This window comes from Rhinolophus hipposideros (assembly GCF_964194185.1).
Source record: "Rhinolophus hipposideros genome assembly, chromosome: 14".
In the NCBI taxonomy this organism is placed as follows: domain Eukaryota; kingdom Metazoa; phylum Chordata; class Mammalia; order Chiroptera; family Rhinolophidae; genus Rhinolophus; species Rhinolophus hipposideros.
The window spans coordinates 53,928,123-53,948,010 of NC_138060.1; the positions used below are offsets into that span (position 1 = coordinate 53,928,123).

Consider the following 19,888-nt stretch of genomic DNA (forward strand, 5'->3'; position numbering starts at 1 on the left):
ACAAGAAGGTTCGACAGATTTTATTACACGATCATACACCAGAAACTTTCCCATTTTCCTTTTCAGACCCCCATTTCACCGAAGAGGAAACTGAGAGGGGTATCTTGGTCGCCTACGGTCATACCTCTTGGCCACGGTGCCTCATAATTCATCTGTACAGGACAGCATGAGAGATTCTGATGGTGGGAGTGGATGCGATCCACAGCTTTTTAGGGCCAAGAACCCGAAGGCATAAATCTGTCTTTAAAGACAAGAATCTCTAATCCGAGCCAGATAGAAAATAGTAGGCTCTTGATGACAGACTTTAGATCCCATTTCTGTGTCACCATTGCCCCCGCCCCCAAGTATTCCTCCTTCAGCGTTGCTTATTGTCTGAAAATCGCTCTTTGTAAGAGCCCCTAGATAGGTAGGCTGGATAAATAAGTGGTGTATTCACACAGTGAGATACTGTGCAGCAGTGAGCATAAACATGCCACAACCTGGATGAATCTCCCAAACACAACGTGAGAGAAAGAAGCCAGACACAGGAATTCACAGTGCCGTTCCAGTTATGTCGAGAACAAAACCAGGTGAAGCTAATGCAGGCTCTTAGAAGTCAGGGTAGTATTACCCTTGGTGGGGGTCATGACCGAAAGGAGTGTGAAGGGGACTCCTGGGGGGCTGGTCGGTTTCTTCATCTGGGTGCTGTTTCCACAGATGTGTTTCGCATTCAATTTGTAAAAATTCAGAGAGCTGTGCACTTAGGTTAGGTACACTTTTCTCTGTAGTAGCCATCAATAAATCATTAAAATTAAAAAGTAACCAGCCATGCACAACCTCAAAAAAAAAGAAAAAGAAAAAGAAAGAAAATCTCCCTGCCAGCTATGATGATGCTAATAGAAGCACCTCCGTCTGTCCAGGGTGGGCCCCTCCAGGTGCTGTGCTGGGAAGGTCTACCTGCGTTATCCCCTTGCCTTCTCTGGGGGAGGTGCTGTTCTACCCCTAGTTTGCAGATGAGAAAAACGAGGCTCAGAGAGGCGAAGTACCTCACCCAAGGTCACACAGCTAGGGAGTAGGTGTTGCTAAGAGGCCTCATTTCCATTCCCAGAGTGACTATACCTACTTTGTAGGTAGTTTTCTTTCACTTGTCTTCATGTAGGAAGGAATGATTTCTGCTGTCGTTCACGCCAAATGTCAAGCCCGGGCTGGGCTCCATCGTGCTATGGATACTTCCAGGGGGAAACATTCTCACGTTTGCTCTGCTTCCTAGGTGGTCTTCGAGGCCTTGCACAACCTGGAGCCCCGCGGCTATGTCGTGGGGTGGATCATAGCCATAAGTCTGCTGGTGGGAATCCTCATCTTCCTGTTGCTGGCTGTGCTGCTCTGGAAGGTGAGTCTAGCCATCGATCGCAGGGCCCCGTGGCATGCCCACCTGTGGATGCCCAGCCCTCCTGCCTCGCCAGGGTGAGAGCCTCTTGGAAGAGGATTCCTGTGGGAACCTTCATGGTGCAAGTACAACAGAGGGAGGGCAACGTCTCCTTCAGGTGGCGAAAGGAGTCTTGGCTCCTTTTGAGGCCCGTCACAGCTGCAGATGGGACCACTTGAGAGGGAAAGCAGAAAGCTTACTCCCCCTTTTGCTTGCCTTCCCATCACTCCTGGCATAGGATGGTGGGAGCCTAACTCCAAAACTGAAATGTTGGGAGAACCGCTAGAACTCGGGTGGTTTACCATTTGCTTAAAACAAGCAAACAAGGAACTACAGAGCAACTCTATTCCCTTCCCATGTGGAATAGGAAAAAGATTTTCTGTGCAGACAATTCAGGTAACTGTGATGGCCTGCTGGATAGCTGAATCCTAAGTTGTCCCACCCCATGGAGGTAGACTGGTAGGTGTACATTTGTCCTGCCTCCCTTACCAGGGAACTCCTGCTCATCCTTTGTATCTTGTCCCTTCCTCAAGGAGAAAGGGGCGTCCTCACCCCCAAGTCTAGGATGGTTTCTTTGCTTCACACTCTCCTCTCAGAGACCTGCAGTACTTATCAATATGACTTCAGAGCCACTGTATTTATCAATATGGCGTCAGAGTTGTTAACTGAGTCGACTCTGAGATGACTCGTTAACAGAGTCGTCTGTCTGTCCCACTGAGGATCTGTCCTTGTTCCCACTGTGTCCCAGCTCCTAGAACAGCACCAGGGACCATAACTGGGACTTCCTGACACCAAAGCCCTGCTTTTCCAGTGTTCCAGGTTTCAGATGCAGGTGGAAACAGCCTCTCACTTTACGAGGGAAGGATGCTTTAAATTCTAACAATTAGTCTCTTTGGGGTTAAAATAAAATAATTTGTATTTATGGATCAAACATAGTAACCTATCAATAAGAAAAATAAGTTGTAAAACACTCAGGAATCCACATCCCAGAAATAACCATGGTGAGCACAGTGTTCTCTTCTTGACCTTTTTTGCTGTAAAATAGACAAAGGCCAGGCATTCTATAGTATCCATTTATTTTTGAGTAGTATGTTAAATTTTCTAGTAATATACTTGATATATTTTCAGGTGCAGTGGGTTAAATTATTAAAAAATTAAAGAGTGGGTTCAATTATTAATCTGAAAAAAAGTATAATAAATATACTTTCTCCAAGAAGTCTAGATACACAGGGAAAAAAAAAAACACGTTTTTGTTGTGCTTGCAGATTGACAGGTGGACTGATGGCTTTTGTTTTAGATATACTGCACCTGAAAAAGTGTCTGGAAGTTGAAGAAAAACGTATTGAGCATATTGCTTGAAAATAAGTTATCTTATGTTCCACGCTTATCAGACTGTGTACTATTGTGCAGCATCCTTTCCCCTGAACACCGTATTGTGAGCATGTTTCCATGTTGTTAAAAAGCCCACTTCCAGGGCTGCCTTAAGGCTGCAGAGTCTGCAGATTGCTCATCCAGTCCTCTGATGCTGGAATGTAGGTGACTCCTGGGTTCACACTTCTTTCAACAGTACATTGGTGAATGTCCTTGGAGCCAAATATTTGCACACATCCCTCATTATGTGCTTAAGATGAAATCCTACGAATGGAATTACCGGCTCAAAAGAAATGCATATTTTAAGCCTTTTATTACATATTGCCAGTTGCCCTCAGAAAGGGTATACCACTTCACCCTCCCACAAACAGCGTATCAAAAGTGCCCAATTTCCTCAATATTTGCCAGGAGTGGATATTACCTGTTTTAAAAAAATAATCTGCCCATTTGTGGTTTATTTAATCTGCCAGATAGATTCTTAATTCTCTCCTTTCTTCCTGCTGAGACAGCCTCTGATCTATGGATGGAGAAGAAGACAGCTCAGTGTTTTGGATCTGAAAAGGCAGTCAGGGCTTTGGGGGGGGAGGGGTGTGTATGTGTGTGTGTGTGTGTGTGTGTGTGTGCGTGTGTGTGTGTGTGCTTTCTGCCTTTGTATGGACTCTTGTGATGAGAGGAAATGCCATCCTCTATGGTTGGAACAAGACAAGGACACAGAGTGGGGAGCATGGTGACCATGACCCACTTTCTGTCATGGCGTGCATGCCCTCCTTCTGGTCACCCCACTTGGCTCTGCCACTCAGGGGTGTCCCATCTCCTGAGCACATGCTTTTGCCTGCCATCTGCTTAGCTTTGCTTTTGTTATGTTTGTTTATGAAGAATGTTGTTGGCAGAAGGTGGTGGCTATCTTGGGCTGTCTTGGGGCAGCCAAGACCCTGAGGTCACCCAGCTGTGTGTGATCCAAAGAGCCAGGATCCGTGAAGGCAGACATCACTCTGCCCTGGACTGGGAGAGAGAGCAGAGTGGTGGCAGTCAAGGGGCCTAAACCTAGACAAAGTCTTGCCATTCCTGAAAAGGTAGAAGAAAAGGTCTAAAAATGCTTTGAGGAGGCTGTTGAATGATGTCAATTGGGTCAGAACAGCTTTGCTCATCGTCTAAGAGCAGTATTTCATTTCAACTAACACTGATGGAACACTTTGAACCCAGCACTGGGCTAGGCACCCGGGTGTAGCAGTGATTGTGACCCTTCCTGCCCTTGAATGCCTCACCACTGAGCACACAGACCTGCAGACATAGTTGAAAGTGGTGAGTACTAGGCAGTAACTTCTCTGGAACCTGAGAAGAAGACACCATTAATCCCCCCTCCCCTGTGCCAGGGGAATGAAGAGGCCATAGAGTACCGTGTAGTAGATGAGGGCACGGGCTTTGCAGGCTGGCAGCTGGGGACTGGGACCCTGGCTCTTGAACGTGCCAGCTGTGTGGGAGAGTCGCTTATCCTCTATGACCCTGTTTCCTGCTGCGTAGAATGAAGGTCATAACATCTAGCTTGAGGTATAGACGTAACACAGGCAGATTGCTTAGCACTGCTCTTGACACATAGACGCCCTCCAATAAAAGTCAGAGGACGTTTCACAGATGAGGTATCGTTCACATTTGACCTTGGATTGGGTTTGAGTTTTCCAGGCAAAGAAAAACGGATATTCCGTACAGAGAGAAGAATTGGTGCAAAAATAAGCAGGGTCTGTGGGGAGCAGCTTGTGAGGTGTGTCGGGGAGAGCAGTCAACGACTCACAGTGAGATCAGCTACCTTGGTTGGGGTGGACCCTGCTGACCAGGAGAAAGGGGAAGCACAGGGGTCTGTAAGCAGAGCAGTGGTGTGGCCAGATCTGTTTTAAGAGGGAGATCTGGGCACGGCAGGGGTGAAGGCATTCTCCATGGGGGGTGAGGACCTCAGAAGACGCAGGATTGTTTACCAGTTGGACTTGAGAGATCAAGAAGGAAGCAAAGGAAGCAGTCTCTCGCTGTTTTTAGCTTAGACAATGAACTGTTTCCCTTAACAGGGCAAGGAAGGCAGGGTTTGAAGTCATCTTGGAAAAGGAGGCATTTAGTATTGGGCTTTCTGAGTGTGGGTGCCTACAGGAGACTAGACAGGGCTTGACTCACTCCCACTGACACTCGTCTAGCAGAGAGAAGGCCAACAAAAGGACGTTCCTGTCACCTCACTAGCCAAGGCAGCTTTCTCTTCAGTTTCTAGGGCTGAACATACTTATCTCAGGCATCATGGAGGCCATTTTTTCTAGTTGCAAAAAAAACAGAAATCCACTCACAGCCACCTAAGCAAGAGAGAATTGTAAGGATGTAAGGGTACTCATAGATACCAAAGGAAATATGTGCTTCCAGACCCAAAAAATGTCCAAACTCAAGGCAGGCATTCTCCTTCCTCCCCTTACTCCCTTTGCCCTGCACAGTCTCTTACCACCACTCCCCTACACACCTGCACCATTCTTCTCCAAAACATACTGGTTTTCTCCACGCTTCCCTGCACCGAGGAGAAAACGGATGTGCCAGTCCCTCCAAATATACATCTCAGTGATGGCTAGCCATAGACACAGACTGAGCAGCCACCTCTAATTCCCCATTCTACAAATCTGGGAGAGAGAATCTGATTGGCTCTGCTCAAGTCAAGTGTCCACTTCTATCAACTGTGGCTAGAGACAAGGAGTTGTCTGGGAGAGAATCCAACTGGCCCAGTTTGGGTCGCATGTCTTCCACTGATCCATACAGCTGAGGCTAGGGCAGGAGAAAGATGCAAGATGGCAGTTTGGGGTGGCAGGGTAAATGGGGGTGAATCCCAGAAAAGAAGGAAATTAGGCAGATACCCCAAAGGCATTCACTCCAGCAGGGTTTCATGGTGGTTAGTGGTGCCGATGCTCATATTGTACCAGTTAGCTATTGCTGCGTAACAAACTGCCCCCAGACTGAGTGGCTTTAAACAACCAATACATCATATGTTACGAAGATATGGGTCAGGAATTCACGACGGGTTTGGCTGACTGATTCTTCTGCTTCACATGACATTGAGTGGGTCACTCAGTAGCATTTACCTGCTGGCTGGTATGATCTGAGGAGTTCACTCACATGCCTGGCACCTTGGTGAGGATGGCTGGGATGCTGGACTCAGCTGAGCCCCTCTCCCTTTCTATGTAGACTCAGGGCCTTTCCGTGTGGCCCTTCCAGAAGAGTGGTCTGACTTTTACATGATGGGAGGCTGTGAGAGAGCATGGTAAGGGCTGCCAGTTCTCTTAAAGGCTGGCCCATCACTCCACCATAAACTTGGTTCAAGCAGTCACATGCCAGCCCAGATTCAAGGGAGAGGAAATAGACCCTGCCTGTCAGTGGGAGGACGGGCAGAACATTTGTGACCATCTTTTATCTGCCACATTTATGATGTTCAGACATATGGGCAACAATTCTAATCTTTTCTTTAAAAGCCACTACTGTTATCTTAAAGTAGATGAAACCTCATCTCTCTTCTATGTCATAGATAAAAATCACAGTTGAGCTCCTTTAGGGAAAAGAAAACAAAAGAGTAAAACGTGGTACAGCATGCATGTATGCACTTATCATTCAGAATGAGCAGTTTCTTCAAGCAAAGCGGCAATGCAGAAGGGGCTTGGCAGCGGGAGTTTCCTTAGGAAAAATACTTTCTTAAACGGTGAACTAAATATGATGACTTTATAGGAGGTTGAAGAGGAAAAATGAAATGTAGGATTACTTGGAAGACCTACATATTCCTAAAGCTTCCACTATAGCCCTCTTGCCAACTCTGATTCCTGTGTCTATAACCTAAGAACTATGCATTCCCTACAGTGACCAATAGCACAGTCACAGGCCAGTGCATAGAAATCTGTTGACAAATGGGCCCAAAGTCCTGCCTAACGTTTGACTTATATGGGACGTCTTAATGATTCTGGCTGATTACCACATTTCATACACAATTGCCTTCAATCTTTTCAAGAGGAAAGCCCCTGCGTTATACCCAGTTGCTGCTGCTGACCAGGAAACGATTCATTAGGGCCTCTGAAGACTGGTAGGTGATTTCGAGTCCTCTTCCATTTAGAGAGCCATGTCTCTTGCAGTTTCCTTGAGAGTAGCTCCTGATATTGCTGCCGATGGTTGCTTGCCATCACCTTCAGCTCATGAGCCAAAATGATTGTTCCGTATGAGGTGTCCCATAAACACAAATCGTGGCATGGTCCTGAAAACACAACAAAGCAGCTGGCTATGTTAATGCATTCTTTGAAAATCAGGCCTGCAGGTCAGCATGCATCATTACCCTTGCAAGATGGCCAGGGACTTCATTCAGCAAACGGTATTGGGTCCCTACTAGGTAGTAGGCTCCGGGAAAAGGGACCGAGGTGAGTAACACAGCCTTCATTCCGTCTTGAAGACCTCTGGGAACAACAGTTAAGTGACCAGAGATAATGGCTGAGCCCAGTACACCCTGAGACATGAGCAGAACTTGGCAGGTGAAGGAGTCTGTACCACCAGCTCCTGGCCCTTCCTACATGTCACTGTGGTGTTACTAGCACACCCATCATTCCACTGTTTATCTAAAACAGAAACCCCTCATACGGTCATCAAATGCCTTTTCCAAGGGGAACTCCAGGCTCCCTGCTAGTGCTCAGCCACCTCCTATCCCTCTGACTCTGGGCAGACCCCGGGGCCTTCTAGAAGGTCCACCAGTTGGCATCTCAGGCACTCTTTCAGGCTTGGCGGCAGCAGACCCTGGCTCCAGTGCAAAATCCACAGCAAGGGCCCCGAGCTAACCAGACCCTTCTTCAAATACTGAAATGGATCCTAATCAGCTTTCCCAAAGCCGGGATGTTAGCAGACACTGGGAGCCATAATTTAAACTTTATGTGCGAGGATTACAGTAGCCTGCCAAACCACCATGCAGGAAGAAAACTTTGAAATATGAAACTCTTTTAAGGGAGAAAAATCCAAATGAGTTCCCTCTCCTTTCCCTCAGCTCCTGACTGGGTTGGAAGCTGCCTGGGCCTGGTGCCTCCTCAAGACAATAAGAAAGTCCTGTTTATAGGAGAAAGTTTAATTGTTCAGAGGTACTGTAGGGACAACAACTTCATCCGTGACTTGCACCTTTAAGAAGCACTGTCAGCTCAGTAAGCCAGCCTTTGAGTCAAGTGGTGAGAGAATGGAGATTCTGGGATGTCTTTCATTTAAAAGAAAAAGCCTCGTTTGGGGCCTCCGGCAGCTCTCCCCTCCTTCGCTCTCCTCATCCCCCTCCCCCTGCCTCCCTCCCTTGTGCACTTTGCCAAAACACACAGGCCACCACTCAGTGAAAGAGAGAAACTCTGCATCCTCCCCTGCTGCTTTCAGCCAAGGAACCTTTCCCTTCTCCCTTGTTTGCCCCTTTGCAAGCCGAGACAGCTTGGAGCAAAGGGTAGTGCCACTGACTTGCCAGCCCTGTGACCAGTCCTTTTCAGAAAGCCAGGACCTGTTGGCTCTTCCCTGTCCCGAGGAGTGATGAAGAGGCAGGCTGCAGAGTGTGTTGGCTGCCCTTTGGAAGGGACTGCCTCGAACCCTCAGCTGGGGCTGTTCCAAGAGCCTGCTGATTTAGACTGAGCTCCGGACTCCTGGTTTTTATTTGAGAGCATTACTTCTGACCTCCAGCAGAAACACTTAGAAAAATAAATCCATGAAATGGCTCAGAAAACGTGTAAGGTTTGGCAGCCCCTCCGGGGTCACTGGGGTTATCACCTTCCCCCCAACCAGGCTGTGCGAAGCCATCCTTGCTTCTCCTCCAAAGAAAAAGAAAATGCGCAGAAACATGCTCACGTGTGCGTATGTGCACACACACAAACACCCTTCGCACTGTCTCAATTAAAACCATGTGCCAGAGACACTCGGCGGGGGCTTATTTATGTCTGGAAGTAAATATTAGGCTGATGTTGCATGGTTGACATCTCGAGACAGAGACATGCTATGTAAATAGTCAAGAAACTGCAGAGACCCATAAACATGAGACCCTGAGTTCATCCAAACAAGGAGTGTGTCCGAGGTCCTTGGAATAGCTGCCCAGGAGACAACCCAGAGGCCAGGGAACGAGGCGGTGGGGGTCGCACAAGAGCCCAGAGGCCGTGGAGTCCAGGCCAGTCCCTCACTCACCCCGGAAAGGGCTGGAAAAGAAGCTGGTGCTGCAGGCTGCAGACCCCAGACCTCAGTCAGGCCTCATGCATCCCTCATTCGGGCGATTCAAGGGAAATCGGTTTCCCTAGGATTTTTCTGGCAGCTTTTCGATACAAGTTTATATCAGAAAATGGTGTGAGTCTGTCAGGAGGGCTCAGGGAGCTGCTCTTTGGGGCTGCAGGCCCCCCGTTAGGACCAACGCAGACAACAAGCATCCTGCTCCTTCGGCTTCCAGCTGAGCAACACTTGGCTTGAGTCTGTCCTCCTCTAGGGTTTCCATGAGTGTTTCCTCTGCTGCAGACAGAACAGTTATAAACAGAGCCTCTTGCCCCTCAAGTGGCAAAGAAAGCCCTGGAAGGTTCCAGAAAAAGTGCAGGAAAACACTGACTCCATTGGATTGGAATTGAGCATGGGGCTGCTGCAAGTCCAGCTTAAACTCAGCTCTAATCATTTCCCAGCACACTCAGTGTGGGCTCAGTTGGCAGCAAACAACATAGGTTTGCCCGGCACTTCTCAAAGAGTTTCCCCAAAGTAGCCATAAGCACTAGCAAGAGTGAACATATATGCCTAAGGAAGGTCTGCCGCAGGACAGAGATGTCTCTGAAGCCTTGATTTATCTTCATTTTCATGAATTTTACAATTCTTTATACTTTATAATATACATATACTTGAATATAAAAATTGAAAACTCCGTTTTCCAAAAACTCTTGGAGAAAAATTGATCCCAGGCGACGATTCCATGCCCTGTGCCTTCCTAGTGTGAGTCCTGAGTCCACAGCTGTGTGCCCTACAGGCTGCAGTGCCGAATTTGCTTTGGGGATTAACATAAAAAGCTGTCACTGTGTTTCAGGGATGGAAGATGTCTGAGAATGCCATGGGTCTCTTGGGCAGAGACAAAGACACTGGGGTCCAGAGCGAGAAAATGACCTGCCCTGTAGCCAAGGGGTAGTTAAACGGAGTGTGAGCAGTAATCAGGACTCTGGGCCCCCCATGCCACATCGCTCCCATACAGCTCCTCGGAGTAGGCCCTGGGGCACTAGGCAGGCCTGGTGTGACACGGTTGTTTGGGGGCCATTGCTTGGCAAACTCAGAGCTTGGACTGGGGTTCTATGTCAGAAGCCAATACCAGGCTCTAAACAAAGGCATAAAGGTGATATTCTCTTTTGCTGAAATAGAATTAGTTTGATCATGCGAGAAACAAAGTTAGTTTGACAGAGCCACTACTAGACTATACGCCCCTTTGTGCAAACTAGTAAACAGCGCCCCTTCCCCTCCAGAAGCTTTACTTCCATCAGAAAATTGAGAGCATCTACTGATCTTGCTAGAAAAAGACACTCTACTGACATCTGCTGGAAAGCAGTTGTAATAAATTTACACATCTTTGATGTGACTGACACCCCTGCCCCACTTTTATGCAGTGCACAACCTGCACTACTGTACCCTTCAACTCCCTAACCATGAGAGTGGACTGTGTTTTAAGAAATGGTCTTTGGCTCCACAGAAGGAGGAAAAACATCAGTGGCAGCTCTAACCTTCCCTCTAGAGACTACACTGAGATTCTGCTGGGAACAGGGCTCTGGAGACCCTGCGATGTTGGAGTGGGGCACAGAGTTTGCAAGGCTATTTCTGAGAGCAGCTCTGCAGTTACTGCCAGTGGGGGGAGGTGACTATAGGGCTAATACCGACAGCACTGCTCTTGAGAGAGAGGAGCTTGCTTCTGGGTGCCTGCAGAAGATGACAGCACCCTCATTTTGGGGTAACAAATATGACACACATGCGAGTAAAACATGAGCACGTGAGAGCCACATCTGAGAATTAGTCCAGGGGCTCTGCGTCCTTGCTAGATTGTTTGTGCACTGTGTCAAAGCCTTATGCTAGCATAGCTGTGAGAAAGCGAGCCAGCTTTTGTCCTTCCTGGAGATGAACAAGGAAAGTCCGTTCAGCAGGACAAGGCATAGGGATGCTTTTTATATCTCGAACCCTGTCTGTTGCCCCTCTGCCACCCTTCCTGTGGGTGTTGATTGATTCAGTAAGTACGACAAAAAACAAACAAACACGGAGTCCTGTATCAGTTAACTCATGCTGTGTAACAAACCACGCCAAAGTCTTGTGGCTTAAAAGCAACAACCATCTACAGTTCTGTGGGTTGGACTGAGTTGAACAGGGCAGCTCTCCAGTCTCAGCTGGACTCTCACCCACACCTCCAGGCAGTGGGGGATTGGCACGTCTAGGAGAGCCCCAGATGGGTGGGCTCTTATCTTTCAGCAGGCTAGACCAAACTCATTCACATGGAGGCCAGGCAGGGTTTTGAGAGAGTAAGAAGAAGTTTGCAAGGCCTCTTGAGGTCTAGGAGTGGAACTGCCACAGATTCTCCTCCATTGCATCCAATTGTCAAAGCAAGTCACAGTGCAGATTCAAGGTGTGGAAAATAGACCACCTCCTGATAGGCATTGCTGCCAAGTCACGTGGTTAAGGGCATGGATACTGGGGGAATGAAGGATTGTGGGCATCTTTGCAATTCATCACCTGTGCCAAGTACACATGAGACACTGAGCTCTGGGGATAAAAAGCACAAGTCCGGCCTTGAAGGAGTCCTAAGACAAATGGGAACGATAAGAAGGGAGCAGGCAGTTAAAATTCTGCATCATTAGTGCCACAGTAGAGATACGTTACTTCTCTGGACTTGAAAGTGAGTAACCTGGGATTACTGAAACATGACACCATCGGCAGGCAGAGTTATGTGCTGAAGAATTGTATTTCCATATCATATCCAGCCTTATATTCGTGATTATGTTCTCCTCGGCACTGAAGGGGCACCTGGCATATTTGCCTGGCCACCCACATCTTTATCTTTAAAGAATGATAATTCAAGTAGTAACTTCTTAGTTATACATTTCCATGAAGACTTGGATTGCTTTGTGGCCTTCTGTGGGTGTGCTTTGAGGGCAATGACAAGGACCTTTTTCTAATTATCCAGAACATTCAGGCCAAGCCTCCTTTCCATATCCCTTACAGAGGGGAGAAAGTGGTAAGGATCTGAGGACAGAAAGTGTATGTGTCAGAGTGTCAGAAAGTGACATTCTGACAGATGCGATCTTATGCTGAGACCAAAATGCCAGGGCTGAAAACACTAGAAACTCAACGTCTGCTTACGAAACTGGCCATGAGGAATGAAGCTCAGAACACGGCCCCTTGCCAGTCGTTTTAAGAAAGCTTCTACCCGCAGTCATTCAAACTGCATCACCCCACTGACTCTACTCGGAGTGAACTCTCGGGATTCCTTGGCAATGTGGGTGATGTGTCCTGGCACCTCTCTTGATAGTTGTCATCTTTGGCTCTGCCAATAACCCCCTTTTGGGGCTAGTGGTACAGCAAGACAATTCCTGGGCCCCAGTTGCTTTTCCTTTGGGGGAGCTCATACCATCAGATGACTGGATGGTTGGCTCCCAAAGGAGCATGAAGACTAACGCACAGAAAACAAGGCAGTCAGATGTGCCTCCGAGAGCTGGGTTTGCCTGCTCTCGGCAAATATCTGGACATTCACTGTTGGCAGCAGACTGTAGAGATTGCTAGTCTTGAGTGTTTTCAAAATATGACCCCAGGGATGATAAGCTAATGACGGTATGGTACCACAAGCCTGCCGTGCAGCAGGCCTGCCAGCTGCAGACCATGTGCGTGTGTCTGTTTGAATTCGTCTACTCCAGGGGATTGAAAGGAGGAGTTGAGGGCAGGTCATTTATTTGGAAGGTGACCTCAGGAAACACTGATCGGAGCAGGGAAGCGAGACAGGGAAGAGAAGGAAGCCAATAAAGGACGTGTCAAGCTGGTTAGCACTGTGTGCAAATTCTCCCGGGAAGCTGGTAAGACAGTATCACACCTGAGAAGAGAGGGAGCTGGAGTATGCCCAGTCCGGTCAGTCATGCTTAACAGTAAATGCAAGGAGGAATGTGTGACTTCAGCTGTAGACACCACTAATGCTGGTGAGCAAAGGACAAGAGATGCCAGGTCCCCCTGAGCATGGGAGAAAAGGTCAGCTTTGGGCTCCCGAAAGTTGCTTAAATACCCGGCGATAGTGCCTGTGACGATTGTGAGAAAAGCTAAAAACGCATCTTACCACATGTGAGAAGTCCTAAGACCTCAGAGGGGAAGGTCTTTTCAGAACCAGACGAAAGGAAACTGCCATTCTGAGTCCGGATGAGACACCAGTTCCAGGAGAGTACATGCTGCCAGATGTGCTGCATTTACAGCTGGAGTGTCACAGGTTTGGGAGGAAAATGTAGAGGACAGCAAGGTAGAATGCAGACCTGCAGGCACTTTCCAAAGCCTATTATGTGAGAGCAGCAATTATCAAATTATTCCGCAATGGCTAACAGCTCTAGGATAGTAATAGGTTTATCAAAAGCCAAATAAGCTCAGGAAACCTCAAGCCCCTGAGTTTCTTAGATCCTTTGCTGAGGGTTTATTAGATCCTTCACTGTTCTACGGTGCATTGCGAATCTCTTAAAGAAAGAAAGACAGCAGTATTTCCCAAACTTATTTTGACCATAGAACCCATTTTACAAGTACCCCCAAACACCTTGGAATAACTCTCCATAACTAGTGTCCCCCAGCACACAGTTTGGGAAACACTCCAGGGGAAGCACTTTACAAGGAACAGTCATGCATTTTGAAAAGTGGCTCCACAACATGCTCTTTCTAAAGCAGTCAAATCGGAGGAGTTTTCCAAGCCTTCCCAGTACTGTGAGTATAGGTCATGCCTCCTCCTCGGCCAAGCTGCCTGCCACTCAAAATGGCTGATTCTTTAGCATTCCTAACCCGACTTATCCTCTCTCTGCCTTTTAGATGGGCTTCTTTCGCCGAAGGTACAAAGAAATTATCGAAGCTGAGAAGAACCGGAAAGAGAACGAAGATGGTTGGGACTGGGTCCAGAAAAGCCAGTGACCTGCCACACCAGTCACGTGACCCAATCATTTCACCTGTCGTCCTTGATCTTTGTATCTTCCATATTTGGAAGAAAGAATCTTCTCCAGATTTTTCGGAGGCCCCACTGATGCTGTTCTCATCCTCATTCTATCAAGCCCAGGCGCCAACCTGAGGCAGCCACTTTGGCCCAGTCACATGACTGGAGCCACCACCACTTCCTTTTAAGGATGAACTCTGAACTTTGGAAAGCAAGCTACAGAGCCGAGCAATATTTATGGATGCAACATGCGTGGTCAACCCTCAGGGGAAAACTGTTGCCTAAAAGTATTTTTATAAATATAAGCCTTTTATACTGATTATGTCTTTATATTTGTATCGATGTTTTATTATTTCTATTAAATAGTTATATAATTCACTCAAGCACTGATATCTGGCCTGAAATCTCGGAAACACATCTACATTCATATAAATTTTAAAGGATAAAAATCTTATAGTTCTTTGGAACTTGCTGTTAAAATAGACTTGCAGAAAAAAATACTCTGAAGAGACCTCATGTAATGAATCCACCCAACTGGCAGTGCTGCATATAAACTGTGGTTGTGACAGGACCCCGAGACATTTCACACCCTTATTGCCTGGAGTCAAGTTTGAACTAATGTGCTAAAGAACTATGAGTTTTTTCATGTGTACCTTTCATTGGAAGATTCCCAACAGGAATTTGGATGGAAAAACCTGATTCCTCACAAGTCTGCTCTGCATCACCTCTGCACAGCAGACATCTCACCCTCCTTCCCCCTGGATTAATACGAGAGAGCTTGGAGCAACGCCAGTCGGTCATCTGGTAAACCTCAGAATGGCATCTCATCCTGGACATCATGCGTCAGAGTCCACATACCACAAGGACAAAATCAGTGCCCACCGAGCAAAGACTTGTGTCTGAATGCTGTGATATGTTGCCTTTTCATGGTCATTTGAGTTCAGAGGTCTCCATTTCCCCATCACTGTTGCTGTCCCAGTGAATGGTACTTGCAGATTCCTTCCCAGAGACGACCATTCAACCTGTTCTTATTTTGTTTGTTTGTTTTTTTAATTGGGGAACATGGGGGAACAGTGTTTTTCCAGGACCCATCAGCTCCAAGTCAAGTCATCGTTTTTTTTCAATCGAGTTGTGGAGGGCGCAGTTCACTGGCCCATGTGGGAATCGAACCGGCGACCTGGGTGGTATGAGCACTGCGCTCTAACCAACTGAGCCAACTGGCCGCCCAACCTGTTCTTATTTTTTAAGAAGTGTTTTCAGTCGGTTCCCCAAAAAGCAGATCCCAAGACAAGGATCTGCATACAAATAATTTATTAAGGAAGTGTTCCCAGGGGACACCAGTAAGGGAGTGAGGGAAGCAGGACAGGGAAGGAAGGAAGCCAGGTGAGGGTGCCATTTCAGAGAATGTCCCATGGAGGTCGCTTCAGCCTGACCCTGCAGGGGAGCTCTGGAGGGTAAGGTAGTCTCAGAGTTCCCTAACCTGAGGCAAGGGAGCTAAACTTTCATGTTCTTGCATCCGAGGAGATGTAAACTTTCTGCTCTCAGATCTTACTGATAAAATGGCTCCAGTAGCTCAGGGGTAGTCCTCTAAAAGAGAGCTACAGGTGTACCCCCCACCTGGGGAGGCCTACAGAAATGATGCAGAGGGATCAGGGCATAGACCTAGCATCCTCCCCAACCGCACACGTATGAATGATGAATCGTGGCCTTCAGTATCCAAGCCTTCTGTTTGACAGTGTTTATTACCAGATGCACTGTGCTGCCCAGTTTTAAGCGCATTGTCACTTTCTAAAAGGACAATGAGATGATGACTGTAGCATACTCAGCACTGTACCTCGGGGCAGTGAACGAACACCCAATAACTGTTAGCAGCTATGGCTCTTGTTACCACTGCTGGATAACCCTCTAATAAGAAAAAGAACACGTGGCTCAGAGCAGGGTCTGACAGAGTCCTTCGTGGCTGATTAGAACCTGCTGAAGCCCCGGGTAGCTACAGATGGCATCAAATGGGAATGAAACAAGAAACAAGATGAAGGATCTTTGTTATGGGCCTTGTGTACTGGAAGCTCCCATGGTGGGGGTCGGTGAACATTGTTGAAAGGACACAGAACTCAGCTTCAAGGGAGACGGGTTTCCTATACAATTGGCTAATACTTGCAAACATATCTAAAGTTTTGGCAAAATCTTGAGGATGCTGGGCAGTTGCGAACCTGCTGTGGAACATGTGTGTCTTTTCGTGTCTTGGTATGCAGTTGACTCTGAGGCAGGAAGATAATGACTCCTGCTTCCCTTCCTGCTGAATATGGGGAACAGACAACTAAAGCGAGAGGGCCAATGGCAGGGACGCGGCTGGTCTTAGAATGAAGTCAGGGATGTTGCAGCAACAGAGAGTTGGAGGCACAGAGGTAACTACGAGGCAGAGAAAGCAGTTCTCGCTCGGAGTTCACCTGTGACTTTTATCCAAAGTAATCAAAGCAGTCTTGAGTGGGTTTTAGTCAGTCATTTAAAGGCTATTTATGGGGCCCCTGCTGCGTGTCAGGCAGTGTACTAACTGCTAGAGATTCCCCAGAGAACACCACAGGCAAACCTTCCTGTAATGGAGTGTAGAGCGTGGATTCCTTTATGAAACCCTATTTGCAGCTTTCCTTTGATGGGCTCTTGTTCATTGTGTCGTGTTGTCCTTTAATAACCCCCCTAGAATTCTTAGGTGGTGAGCCTGGGACAGCTCCATCAGCACTTTGACCAAATGCATTTTAGCCACTAACTAGCCTTCTGCAAGAGGTGCAAATGCATTGGTAATGGTGCGGAAGGGTGACCTGCAGACCGGCAGTCTGCCAGCCAGAGGGGAAAGCCTCATTTCAACACAGGCAGGCTCCTGTGGGGAGTTTCAGAGGGTGGATCCATTTGCTTCTGAAATGTCAGACCCACGTGAGTCGTCACATACCCAGGAGGTCACTAAGACTTCATAAGGCAGTGTTTAAGAAAATCATACTTGGCATCAGCAGGAGCAAATACTGGCAGATACTCCAGGAACCTGTTTGGGAAGGATGGTCCCTCTGCTTGTCTGCTCATGCTGAGTAGCAGGTGGGGCTACAGGCACCACTTAGTGCAGTGGTAGAGAAAGAAGCCCAACACATTGTTAACGTCTCCCAGTTTGGGCATTTTGCCAGCCCCACCCCAGTTCAGAAGGCCTAGTAGGCTCTCAGGGGGAGCAGATGGGGAGTTGTGTCTGTGTTCCTTCTCCAGAATTTTCTTTTACAATTCCACAGTGCATTCCTGTTTCTATGCTTCCACGAGCTCACTGTGGAACCCTAGAAGCTCCTCTTGTGCATAGCATTATTTCAGCTTCAGCTTTCGTTGTGTATTCACTATGGTTTTAACCAACTGTCAGAAGGATTGAGATACTTTTTAAATATAAAAAAGGACATTTGTAGAAATTGAGTAAAAGCATGCCCCCGTTTTCAAAAGTGATTCACTTACGCTCAATTTACCTGGGACTCACCCGTTTGGAATATCCGCAGAGTGAGTCCTGGACATGTCACAAGGAAGAGACCTTAAAGTGTAGGAACAAGGAGGCACTAGAAGAAGTGAGTGGGCCCATGGCCTTCCTGGCCACTGACAGGCACAAATCTGGAACCACTTACCACCGAGGTTACTGAGCCTTTCCCAATCAGTTCAGGAAAATTTTACCACATCACCAGAAGTACAGTGGTACCTCAGTTTTCGAACATAATCCATGAGTTCTGAAACATTCAGAAACAGCCGACAGCTAGGCCTCAGGACCTTGTACTCAGCGGAAGACATGTGACATGTTCAACTTCTGAGTCGTGTTCGAAAACCGAAGTGTTTACTTCCTGGTTTACGGCATTCATAAACCAACATGTTCGTCAACGGAGACGTTCCAAAACCAAGGTACCACTGTATTCTGAAATTTGGTAAACGTTGTAGAAAATCCAACAGAAAGTCCTTCTTCACCAAGTCGTGTGTAGCCTACTGTCCTTGAGCCAAAGGCAAGGAGGTTAAGAACAAACAAAACCAGCAGGTCTCCTGGGAACATTTGGGACCTGTTTTTAATACGAAGCAGAGTGGGTCCCTCAAGTAATATGCATGCTGTATGTTACCTGTTCAACCCTAGTAGAGTAATTTTTTTAAGGGTTACTACTTTTATTTTTGGATAAGGCATTATGCCCAGGTGAATGCAGTTATGCACAGGTTACATATGAAACACAGATCCGGTAAAACCTACATGCACCTGATTCAAACTTCCCGAAATCCACAGGCACTGTGAAGGATTACAGTACAGGGGAAACGGCCCTGTAGCAAACAAAAGGCAGAAAAGTGTCATTTTGGAAATGCTCTAATATAACAAGTTTTTAGTTGATATTTTCTTCTGCTGTACACAGAGCAATACTGTACACAGTGGATAATATTTTCTGAAACAAAAAATGGCTGAAGGAAGAATCCAGACCCAGTAGGGCCAAAGTGAACCTTCTAGAATGCCTTCTAATTTTCAGCACATTGCGGGGATAATGAACACATTTCTCCCATGGTGCAATGCTTGATAGCGCCATGATCTAGATTTCAGGCTTTATTAAGGTTTTTTTGTTTTTAAATTCTGATGTGCACGGTGTGACTGGCAGAGTGAGTTTCAAAGCTTCACAAGTGATTAATCGCATGGCAGGCACGCACGCTAACTTCACTTCAGAATTGACTGATGCACCCATGAACATTTCCATTGAGGAGTTTTGGTGGGAGGGTTTGTTCCTCCTCAGGAAGTCACATGTATTAAAAAAGTCTATGCAGTCACTTCTAATTCACTTGCACTGTTTGGGAAATGCAGGTTTACAAAAATACATGTTTGGAATAAAAAAAAATGGCTGCAAATGATTCAGGAGTTCGGTCTAAAGTGTCTTTGCTAATGAAGAGCTTGAATCTTTTTAGGATGTTGAAGAATGGGGGTTCAGGGTACTACAACATGAGCATTAAAGGGCATGCGTAAGTCCATCTAATTGCACATGGACCACCCACTCCATGTGGCTGAACTGTCCCCCATCTTTGGCCTCCACTCAATGGCCATCACGTTCTCTGTGCTTCACCAACCTGCCCAGGACCACATTTGGGACCTTCATCTTAAGACAAATGTGCCCAAATTAAGTAGAGTGCATTCCTCATTGCTGGTGGCCTGCTGCCACATCCATCCACCAGTCACGAAGCATCTTCCTAGAAGCATTTTGGTCGCACTCTTACACGTTTACAAATATTACATTCTCTTTGAATTTTCATCTCCTCCATCTGTCTAGTTATGTCCCTGTTCTCATCTCAAATGTTGTTCATTTTTGTGTTTTTCTCTTTTTTTCCCTAGATGAGACCAACAAAGATATACCTCTTTTATTGGGCTTTTTCAAGATAAGCTTTTAGTTGTACCAATCGAATCTACTGGGTTTTGCTTTCTATTTCGTTAATTACTGCTCTTGTTAAAATGTATTTTACTCCCCGGTGGTTAAACTTCATACACATACCTGTACACCATACAGTATAGGGGGGATACACACCGAGGGGTTAAAAATGGTTATCTTTAGTAGATAGAATTGTCAGTGTTTTTGCTTTTTTTGTTTGTTTTTGTCTGAATTTCAGTTTTCTGCAGTGAGTATGCATTTCTTTTGTAACAATGAAGCATATGCAAATTATTTTTTAAAGAAAATTACGTCGGGAAGAGTATGAATGGCTAAGCCAAAAAAGATGCCAAATTGTAGGTCTAGAAAGGAAGAGATTTGTTTGCAGCAAAGAGCACTGATGAGCTTGATGCTTAGGACGAAGGTCCACAGTCATTTCAAGCATTGTCATTCCAGATGCTTCCTGGCTCAGCAAAACCTGCCACCATCACTAGTGCTAATTAAATACACTTCTCTAAGGTTGCCCAACCTGTTTCCCTAAGCCAGAAAAGG

General features: G+C 46.7%; 1 protein-coding gene across 3 annotated transcripts in view; it reads left to right on the forward strand.

The window, feature by feature from the left end:
• Positions 1-18,833, forward strand: part of ITGA9 (integrin subunit alpha 9) — a 299,963-nt gene extending 281,130 nt beyond the window's left edge. For all 3 annotated transcript variants that reach the window (XM_081071751.1, XM_081071750.1, XM_081071749.1), the window contains exons 27-28: positions 1,250-1,369; positions 13,826-18,833. In XM_081071751.1, coding sequence (XP_080927877.1) covers positions 1,250-1,369; positions 13,826-13,924 — 219 coding nt within the window. In that variant the 3' untranslated portion in view covers positions 13,925-18,833. The remainder of the gene's footprint in view (positions 1-1,249; positions 1,370-13,825) is intronic.
• Positions 18,834-19,888: the final 1,055 nt, after the last annotated feature.